General features: G+C 35.0%; 1 protein-coding gene across 1 annotated transcript in view; it reads left to right on the forward strand.

The window, feature by feature from the left end:
• LOC148039016 (ubiquinol-cytochrome C chaperone family protein) overlaps positions 1–4,086 on the forward strand; it is an 82,208-nt gene extending 78,122 nt beyond the window's left edge. Inside the window, exons 6-7 of the mRNA XM_087674885.1 lie at positions 3,550–3,598; positions 3,759–4,086. Coding sequence (XP_087531011.1) covers positions 3,550–3,598; positions 3,759–3,823 — 114 coding nt within the window. The 3' untranslated portion in view covers positions 3,824–4,086. The remainder of the gene's footprint in view (positions 1–3,549; positions 3,599–3,758) is intronic.
• The last annotated feature ends 7,708 nt before the right edge of the window (positions 4,087–11,794 follow it).

The raw sequence follows: 11,794 nt of genomic DNA on the forward strand, positions 1-11,794 counted from the left end.
CAAAGACGGTAAACCTTGTGAGAAGCCTCCCAATTCTCTGGGACCACCTTGCCGTAGGACGGACCTATCGGGGGTTTTGCCCATCCACTTCCCTTAATAGCTTTAGTTTTCTAATTAGGTACTACGACATTTATGTATGAGACTTAAAGTCAGCTTCATTAATTAAGCCTTTTAGGGAATATGGTTCGTTCGTATAACTTATAGCACAGACATGAAAACAGAGCAAAGCAATCTATTGACACACAAGTTCAAATAAGTTCCTTAACTTATCTTCAAGTTAATATTTGTCTCCTGCCCATATAAGAGAAATTATGTATCCCTTCTGTCCAACAGAAGTATTCCTTCTGCCCTACAGAAGTAACTAGTCCAAATCACATGGTACCACAAATTCAATCATTTATCTAGAATAGGATCTCCCAACATGCCCAGACGTTGGGGGCCACGGAGGTCTTCAACTCTATTCTAGACCTAGCAAGGGGTGTCCAGAGCTCTACCTGACCCACAAGCTTTCTAGAAGCGAAACATCATTCCCGTGGTTGGCCTTTTCACCACTCGACCTTCGGCCCATGAATCAAGCAGTGCCCTCTCTGGTTAATCCGTGGTGTGATCGTGGAGGTGATCCACCCGTGCAATATATCCTTCCTTAATTAAATCCTTTAAAAATCCAGCACAACAAGGCATTCAGCCCTAATATCATTTTCTAGGAAAACATTCCTTTATCCCTATGGCAACTTGTCATCATAGACCCTTGCCATGCATTTAGCATAAATCACAAGCACTTGGATCCAAACAACAAACTAATAACCAATTGAATGTAAAAGCATTTGGGATGTTGTTAGATCAACCAACAAAAAAACCAATTGTATTCTTGCCAAACAATGCAAGAATAGTCGCTATAATATTACCATCGCATATATGTTCTTTCCCTTGGGATCAAAGAGCGATTCTATGTAAAATTTACTTAATACTGGTATGCATAATTTTTAATGTCATGATTATGCCATTCATAATCCTTGACCGATTCTTCCTTGTAATTGCTCTATCAACGAACAAGCCATATGCAACTAGGTGCAATTAACTTTTCTTAATACATGCACCTTGCAAGCTCAATCTTTCGAATACGTGAGATAAAATTTATCCCTTCCGATGACCTATACTTGTGCATCATAGTATGGGGCCTAACGTATCTCATACAAGAATCAAAACAAGCATCTATCAATTTGGAAATATATTACTTATGACCGGTACCGCAATTGGATTGACAGTGATGCCTTTGCCCGAAGCTTCATTGCTGGTTGTGGGATTGCCATCCACACGTGACATTTTTCGCTTAGGGGCCATCGTCCGCAAGTAGACTTAAGAGATTAAGAGATTAAGAAGGCGAAATAGATTCGAGATAGGAGAGTGTAAGAGAATATGGGTAAGTCGAGGATCGAAATAGAGGGAATTGAGCTAACTCTTTTCCTTGTAGCCTCTCGGGGTGACTCTTCTCTTTCTCTCTCTCAAGCTTTCTCTCACAATCTTTTGGAGGGATATTCTCCTCTGTACCTTTCTCTTGTAGCCTCTCGGGGTCTCCTTATGCTCTCTTGTGCCTCCCCATGCCTCATATTTATAGTGAATTAGAGAAGAGGGCTTGTGGCTGAGAAGTGGAGCTCTTTGTGGAGAGGGATCTTGGAAAGATCAGTGATCTGATGCTCAGATCATAAATCTAATGGTTCCATTGGCTCCAAAAGGGGGGTAAAACTCCTAGACACTTGATTAGAAAGCTCTTAGTTCACTACTCCTTTTTTCTGTTCGAAGTGCTGTTTTCTGTCTGTAGACTGCGATTGCAGCGGGCGCGATTTCGCAAATCCCTCTCTTTATTTTTTTCTTTTTATAAAATCTTTAAAACTAACTAAAACATTACTTGTATTTTTTTTAAAATGACTTTTAGTTTTAGAAATCTCCATATATTTTTAGGATAATATCTAAAATATCTAGAATATGCTAGTTTTGCCCCAAAATCTAATATTTTTGTACCATCCAAACTATACACATTAATACTAGTGATTGATATAACTCATAAGTCTTGTTCACGTTGCAACTTACATGAGGGGTGGCTACGGTCCTTGTCAATCCAAGAAAAATATCGAATTTACGACTCTCGATTTTTTAAACATATATTTTTAATTAAATAAAAATCCTTAATTATTAACATTAGTTAGTTTTTAAAAAAAAGTTAGTCTTTAGTTAGTAATCTTACTAACTTATTAATTGACTAACTAACTTTCAAACTAACCAACTAACTTTTATTGTGTGGAAATATTACACTTACCGTTACTTCTGATAGCACATTTGCGCAAGGCCCAATGTCTTTGTTAGGAACGCATACGAAGTTGTCTTTCATGCGCATTACGCTCCCCGATTTCTCCAATCCACAATAGTTGCACCACCACTTTGATCGGTCAGAGCCCTTGTATCTCTTGATTGGAGTGACATGCCTCCAATATGGATCTGGCGACATGATTAGCCTTTAGTTCATTGAAACAGCCGGTCCGTTTCAGCAGCCCCAAAATGCCGTTTCAGGGTACTATGCCCTACTCCACCTATCCCAACTGCACCTCTGTCTTCATTTGACAGGACCATTCCCCATTGTTATGAGCAGACCTTTTCAAGATTTGGCATCATTGAGTTGCTATAGAGATCTGCAGGTTTTTGTTGCTGTCACTGAGATTCAGTGGCTCTTTCCATGCTTGAATGGAGATAGGCCATGGAGGAGGAGCTTGTTTGCGTTGCTTGCTGTCATACTTGGGTCTTGGTGGATAGACCCTCTTGTCATCATGCTATCAGCACGAAGTGAATCTTCAAGTTGAACTTTTATATGGATAACCTCAGACAGGTTCAAAGCTAGACTTGTGGTGAAAGATCATGCACTGCAGGAAGGCGTTGACTACATTGACACATTTTCTTCTACAGCCAGTATAACTGCCATCCATCTTACATTGGCTCTAGCACTGACATTTTTCCCATGTATAACATGGGGCATCAAGAGGAGATTTATGTGGAATGGACCAAGGCATTGGTTATTCCAAGACATGAGCAGTGTTTCTATTGCTCACAGAAGGCTCTTTATGGCTTTTGCTCGTACAAAGTTTGTGGTCATGTTGGATTATGAGTATGACCTGTGCACCTCTATAACACAACATAATGAGAGCTCAATGAAGTGTTTGGGGTTCTCATTTCACACACTGTTTATCATTAGGACTGGCGGCTGGCCAATTGCCTGAGTTTATCCAGTCTGGAAATCCACAGGCAGATTCTGTTTTGTTTACTCCTCGTTCAGATGTATTGATAAGCAGTCTTTACAGGCACTTCTTTCCCAGTGTAAAAAGTTTGAGTTATTCTGCAGTTTCCATAAGTTGTTGGCTATCATTGAGTAGTTAATAGCAGTTCAGATTTGATTGGGGTTATGGTCAATAGTGCCTGAACTACCTAAGTAACTTGGGTTTGGCAAAAAGTCTGCCCATTTATCTTGTGGATACTAAATTTCTTGCTTTGATATATTTGCAGAACTTGGCCAGATACGTGCGGCAAAAGGTCGCTTCTTTGGCACTGACAGGTTTGTGAACTTCCAATAAAATAATTGCAGTCTTTACTATCTTGAATTGATATAATGGTTTTCTCTCTCATTAATGTGTGTTTTTAAATCATTACAGGGCAGTGCTAAAGATTTGCTTGCTGATGTTCTTTGATCTCCATGTGGCTTTACACCTTTGCAGATACGGAGTCACTTCTTTCAGGCAATCTGCTTTTTTCTGAGGATGTGGAGAGTAACACAGAATAGGTGCATAAAGACAGGATATGGGGCTGAGATAAAGACATTGGTGTATCTAAGTAATGAAATACTTGAAATGTAGATAGATTGGCACACAACATTTTCTAATGGTAGTGAGCATTTAAACACAGGAGTCTGGAACACAATTCTGCAGCTTATGGAGAGTAGCTGTTGATTCAAAGAGCCATGATAATGGGAGAATTTGAGCATTTGCTATTTTATGTGAGGCTGATCCCTCATATTATTAACATCCACTTTTACAGTTCTTTCAATCTACCTCGTGTTCAAAGAACATTAATAAAGAGTCGATGTGAGAAAGCATGTTTTTCATATTCGTTGTAGACTTTTAGATCATAGATAAGCATTGGCATGGCTTTATATGGGGATTGTTTTGAAATCGCAGCTTGTAATGTGTGAATATCTTTTTGGCCAAACTAGCCATATTTTGTAATGATTTGTAATTGTGTGTGAACATTGCATTGATACACCTAATTTGTGTGCATCATGTGTTAGTAAAAGAGTTAGGCAGTCTTGGACTTTGTGATGGGGCTTACAAGCTATATCAAATTGTCCTTGGCTATCTTATGAGACACGTTTTTTTGATAACTCTTTAAGGATTTCGAATGTTTGCACTTTTGTTGGATAAAACTAAATGTTTATAGGACTTGCTCTACACATTGAAGTTAAATATCTAGGCTAGTGTGTTTTTTCCACATCCTTAGATCTAGTACACGTCTCTTGACTTCTTTTGTAGGATTCTCCACTGTCGAATCAAATCCATAGCTATTCCACACCCCTCAATAGACCATTTGTTTCAAGGGATACATTTGGCCTTCCATAGTGGTAGAGGGAACTTAGCTACTGGGCTAGCCTAATGGGGTTGTCAAGACTGGCTAAGAGATTATTTATCTTTAAATTCATCACTACTTTGTATTGTGAAATATTCATGGTCTTCATTGATCATAACATCTACTAACCTTGAAATCATTCCTTTTACTTTAGGTATAGGACTAAGCCCACCATTATCAATATCCTCATCATTGTACTTAAATCTCTTTTACTCTAAAATAAATAGCCATCAATACACATGTGAAACAACCCATGTTTACAATAATTGAATTTGAGAAATACCAAGGATAGGACGACATTACATCTACTATACTTGTAATTGCTTTCATAAATGCCTTGGAAATATTGGTATAAGAGGGGATGTATTGACACATAAGAGTTTCAAAATCTGTAGTCTTATTTTGGAAGTAGAAGAAAATGATGTTAATATTGTTATGCATTTTCTTTCTCTTTATGTTAAATAAATATCAGAAATCGTGCGGTGATGAGACTTGTTTGAGTTGCTACATCAAACATACACCATACATATAATAGAAAGCTCACTCGAGAACATAAGAGAAGAGATGGATGTTAAAACGTTTATTTATTGGTTTTTTTTTTCCACAATACAATGTACACAAAGTAAAGATGAGATATAACATAAAGAAAAGTGACGTACTAAGTCAAGTAGTGCATAAAAGACTATATTAGTTTATTGTCACTATATTTATGTTAATTGTAGATAGGTGTAATAAACTAAATATAAGAAGCGATAAGTGTGTGATCATGTAATAAACATAATGATCATTGATGTGTTAAGTGTAGATGTGTAAATCCATTTAGCTAGGCAATCCATTATTAATGTTAATATGTATTGAATTTGCTATCTCAATACTTTTTCTCAAGCTCAATTGTATATTTAAAACTCTAAGTAAGCTTCGAAATTTTCAAAGTTTCTTTGCATCTAATGCATTTCTAATGATGTAAACTATGTGTTCTTATATATTGATATATACAAAGTCAATCTTATGTGTAAATATCTTCTCTCTTAAAGTGGTAATACATCTCAATGTGTTTTGTCCTAGTATGGAACACTGGATTCTTAGCTAATTGTATATTGCTCATGTTGTCATAGTGAATGATAATTGGATAGTCTTTTTGCATATCCAAATCACCCAATAACTTTTATAGCCATACCACCTCACATGTAGTATCTTTATACTCAACCTTTGTAATCGATAAATGAGCTATAGGTTATTTTTTGTTACTTCACGTAATTGTTGCACTATTAAGAAAAAACATGAATCTATTAGATTTTTTGTCAGACATGCTACTAGCTCAATCTACATCTATGTATTTGAACACATGTATATTTTTACCTACCTTATAAAAAAGTCCATAATGCAAATTGGATTTCATATACCTCAATATGCGTCTAATTGCATCCAAATGAATCTTTTTAGACATTTACATAAATTGATTGATAAGGCCAAAAACATAATTCAAGTCTCGCCTTGTGAGAGTTATGTAAACCAGACTCATTATTCTTTTGAACATAGTAGGCTTCTCTATCTCATCTCCAATATCGACACTCCACTTTACATTTTACTCCAATGACATTGAAAGAGTCTTATATGCTATCATGCCATACTTGGATAATATATCCAAGCCATACTATCTTTGAGATAGTTATATACTATCATTATATTTGATTATGTTAATATTAAGGAACTATCTTAGCTGACCCAAATCTTTTATCTCAAACTTATTTTTCAATAAATCCTTAAGTTGAGTAATCCCACTGTCACTTGTTACTTGTAATAATAAAGTCATCCATATAGATGACTATGATAACCAAACATGTATCTCTCTTTTTCACATAAAAATAAGTGATCAACATAAAAAATATAAAAGTTAATTTTGACAAGATACTTCTCTATCTTTTCGGACCATGCTCTAGGTGCTTGCTTAAGCCAATAGAGCATCTTCTTTAACCTGCACATATATGTGAAATGCTCTAAATCTTTATAATATATCAGTTGCTCCATATATCCCTCTTCTTGTAATTCACAATACATTCTTTATATCCATTTGCTACAAACTCTAATCTTTGGTTGTTGCCAAAGCAATCAGACATATAGCAATTGTCATCCTAGCAATTGGGTTGCATGCCCCTTCATCATCTATGCCATATAATTAAGTTTACTCTTTTGCAATCATCCTAGTCTTATATTTATTAATAGAGCAATCTACGTTATGATTAATTTTGTAGATCCCTTTACAGCCAATAGCTTTATTACCCTTAAGCAATGGTAATAGATCCCAAGTTTTATTGGCTTCTAATACAACCATCTCCTCATCCATTGCTGCATCCCATTGAGTATAACCAATAACATCCTCAATGCAAGTGGGCTCAATATCCTCAACCACCTTACCATATAAGCATAATGGTGAGTTGCATAACCTTCAAAACCAAATCTTTTAACATGATATCTGACCTTGCTAGACTTGTGTACCACTAAATCAATTAGTGGAGCCTTTACATTACCATGTGCTCTTTGTATATATGGTATCGTGATTGAAGGAATACCACGGTCATCATCCAAACTCTTTGAACCACTGGAATCTCTATCAAACCCCAAATGACTAGTAGATACATCATTAATATCTGATACTTACTTCTTCTCTTTGTCTTTACCTACAATACTAGTAGATGCACCTGAAGATGTGGGGCTACTCCTTAGTCTCCTAGACCAAGGACTAATTGTAGATGTAGTACCAGATAATGTTTTTGGTTTACTAATACTCCGTGATTCTTGCTTCTCTTTTTACACATAACTATCATGATCTTGATCAACATCATCCAATGCATCACCACTAGATGTATACCAATTGCTTATCTCATAAAAAATAACATCCATGCTCACTCTAAATATACTTCTGACAAATACTCTTCTTACTCTAAATACTATATAATAAAAATACAAATTTTAGTCTTTGGATCAAGCTCCTTTCATAGCTCATCTGGCACATGAACATATATAATACAACCAAATACTTTCAAATATGACATATTAGGCTTTTTGCTTGTAAAATATTCTTCAAGGATCATTTCACGAATTGTAGCTATGGGAATTTTGTTTATAATATAGATAGCAGTATGAATGGCTTCAGATTAATAATATTTTGGCATATTCTTTTTAGCTATCAATGCCTATGCAACTTCTATAAGATACCTATTTTTTCTTTCTACAACCCCATTTTGCTATAGGGTATATTTGCAAGTAAACTATCTTTTTATCCTATGGGATCTCAAGAAGTCACAAAGCTCTTTAAAGAGATACTCTCCCCTTTCAATTGACCTTAAGCACTTAACCTTCAAGTTTGTTTCTATTTCAATAACATTCTTGAAAGTTTTGGAGTACTCAAATACATCACTCTTTTTCTTTATGAAATATATCCATAGCTTTCTTGAATAATAATTAATAAATGTGACAAAATATTTACTGCCACCAAGAGATATGTTTTGTATAGGCCCCCAAATATTTGTATATACAACATCAAGTATATTCTTGCTTACATCTCTATCATGTGAAAAATATCATCTTATCTGCTTACCAAATTGATATGCTTCACACTATGAAATTTTGCAACTCTAAAAGCATGCAATCCTATAGCCAACCCTTTGAAATACATTAATTTCAACCTTTGTACATTTAATGTCCAATATATTTATGCTATATTTCAGTGTTTGCAATACCACTCCTTTTTCTTTAGCATACATAATAACATTTATAGTATGAATTCTAACATCTATTGTGAGCATGCGGCTAACTCTACTTTCTTTTGCGACCAACTTACACTTATCATTAAAATCTTCCACAAAGTAGCATTTTGCATTAAATTAAACTTACAACCCTTGCTCTACCATTTGATCAATAGACACTAAATTCTTTATGATGGATGGCATATATAATACATCTAAGAAACTCTTTGTCAGACCATCATGCAAGGATAAATGAAAATTTTCAATGTGTGAGATTGAGTGGCATAATCATCACCCATCTACACATAACGTAGATTTTGTAAATCTTGCATCTCTCAAAACCATGCAACATGACTAGTTATATAATTAGATGCACCTAAATCAACATATCATACATCATCATGTGTCCTCTTTCTTATAATATCATTCATCATATATTGCATAACAAACGAACACTCTTTTTTATATTCATTTTGTCCTAAAGAGGATGCCTAGTTTCCTTGTTGCAATTTACCACTACGAATATCATTCTTCTTAGTATAACAATGGACTGCAATATGACTTGTTTTGCCACAATAATGACAAACAATACTAGAATTATTGGAATATCTGTTTTTCCATCCACCTCTTCCTCTAGAGCTCCCCTTGCCTCTAAAGTTTTCATAGCCTTCTAAAACCCGCTTTTCACCAAATTGTTGATTCAACCTATCTTGTTGGTTATCACCAACATGTCTCATACCATGGCCTCTTGATGAGGATCTACCATGATCCTTTTTTGAACTTGGGTAAAATGCTTGGACCTATTCACCACTTCTTTGAGATGATTCACTCTATATGTTGATCTCTTTAGTGATAATGAGAGAGACTAACTCATTAAAAACTAGAAACCGCTTCCGTACACATATATATAAGTGACAAATGATCATCACATCTTATTATTGAGGCTACTCAAAGTATATGGAACCAAATTCTCATAATCAAGCATTACACAAATAGCTGCTAAGGCATATACAATGCTTCTCACTTTCAAAGCATACTCATTGACATACATTTTTCATTTTTCAAAGTATTTAACTATTACTCGAGTTGAATCTTTCATGCCTTTGTATTCACAAAAAATATATTTTCAAATGTGGTCCATGATGCATGTGAACTTTTTGTATTTCTAATATACCCCAGCATAGTATTATAAAAAATGACTATAGACATCAAATACATCACCATTTTGTCTTTTGCATCCATTCTTTCCACGCCTTTAATTATTATGTAGTTGCAAGGTCACTTAACTTTGGCTCATTTTCTTTACTTGAAACAAACTCAAGATGCATTTTTCAAAAAGAAAGTTCATCATACCGAACTTTCATGATGGATAGTTTTTCTTGTCCAACTTCTCAATGATGGGGTTCCATTGTTCTTTGTTATAATCACAAAATTGATAAAAAAAACAAGCAAGACTTTTGTAACTTTTCACAACAAGTGTACATTAATACACTAGGTAATCTTTTTTACCAATTGCTCAATAATACATATAACCTGTACACCCACTTTCAATCAACACAAGAGAAATCATAATATATACTGAAACTATTGTTTGCAACCTTGCGGGCCCAAAACGGCCTCATATGGCCAAAAAAGCAATGAATAAGCCCTTCAATATTATTTACAGAATATACGTTACTTTGCTTACACACCAAATCTCATAGTAGTTTGAGATTTTTGCCTTGCCTTGCTTATGGTGCCTCCATAACAAGTACTATCCAAGAGAAAGAGTGGAAGAATGGGAGAGCTTCTTACCCATTGCTTGCTTGCTCGAATACTTGCTCCTTCTACTTCACTTTAGCATTCAAAACCAACCTCTGTTAGTGGCACTGCTCTGATACCATGTCATAAATTACATGGTGAGGTACTTGCTTGCACTGCTGCGTCAAACACACCATATTACACAAGAGGAAGCTCACTCAAGAAAAAAAGAGGAGAAATAGAAGCCAAAACATTTTCTTGCTAGTTTCTTCTTCTTTTTCACACAATACAATGTACACAAAGTATAGAAAAGATACAACATAAAGAAAAGTGGCCTACTAAGTCAAACAATACATAAGTACTTACACTAATCGATTGGTGCCATATGTATACCAACTATAGGTAGGTGCAATAAACTAAATATAATAAGTGATAAATCAATGGCCATGTAAGGATCATAATGACCGCCAACATGCTAAGTGTAGATGTGTAGATCCATCTAGCCAGGCGGTCCACATTAATATCCACATGTATTAAGCTTGTCATCTCAATAATAAACACATACAATAATAACATTAAAATATCCACATTTTTTGTATTTCCTTTTGTTTGGCCCTTTGCTTGGAGAGTCATGATTTGGAAGGATAAAATGAAGGCCAACTTTTAACACTTAGCCAATACACTAAGAGGAATAGAGACTATAATTTAGAAATAGTAAGGAGATGATTGTCTTTTAAAGTAATAAATACAATATAATTTGTTATGAATTTTTTGGATTCTCTAAGACTAACAATTCTAGAGCACAAAGAACCCATGAGCTTGTTAAGATGGTCTTCAATTTAAGGAGGGCCTTAGATTGCTAGTGGTACCTCTTGAATAAAACCTGTGAACTCACTCTCGATAGTTTATTATAAATAATATGTGCCTTAGAGTGGAGCACATCTAGTTCTCTTGATACTAGTACCATGTAGACTCCTATGCGGCATTGCCATGTCAATAGCTTGCTAGGTTAGCATTGCCTCATCGAAGTTTTTTCTTGTTGATGGACTTATTTTAGTTGGGACATTTATCATTTGGTTACGAAGTAATTTGCTCATGGAGGTCCCTCTTAATTAGGAAATTGGTTATGAGATTGATCTAATGGGAAAGTGCAATCATTAGAATCCTTGCAAAAATGTGTTATCTTGAAGTGATTGTGCCCAAGGTGCAACTTGAATAGGTTCTAAAACAAGGGATTTATTTGATTAGGTATGCCTTAGGGAGTGCTTGTCCTTTTCTAAAAGGATGGTACATTGACACTATTAAACTTTACATGTCATAGCATAAATGATCATACCCTCCCAAGAATTGGCAATCTACTCAACTGTTTAAAACCTTTCAAATTTTGATTTGAAATCATAGTAATAAATCTTAGTGTTCAACATTAGGATATTCCAAAGACACCCTTACACGATATCAAATTTTGGAGACATCTTATTGAAGTATAGTCTAAACTTATCCTCCATACTGAGAGTTTTAAGCATGTTCTCATTCTACCCTCTTTCATGATGCTTAAAAGAAGGCATACTATAGTAGAAACTAAATTGACTACGTGAGTATCATCTTGAAAAAGATAATATATAATTAGTTGATTTTATTAGAAAGGA

The sequence above is a fragment of the Lygodium microphyllum genome, chromosome 3 (genome assembly GCF_053477565.2).
Source record: "Lygodium microphyllum isolate KBCC chromosome 3, Lygodium_microphyllum_v1.1.10, whole genome shotgun sequence".
NCBI lineage: Eukaryota > Viridiplantae > Streptophyta > Polypodiopsida > Schizaeales > Lygodiaceae > Lygodium > Lygodium microphyllum.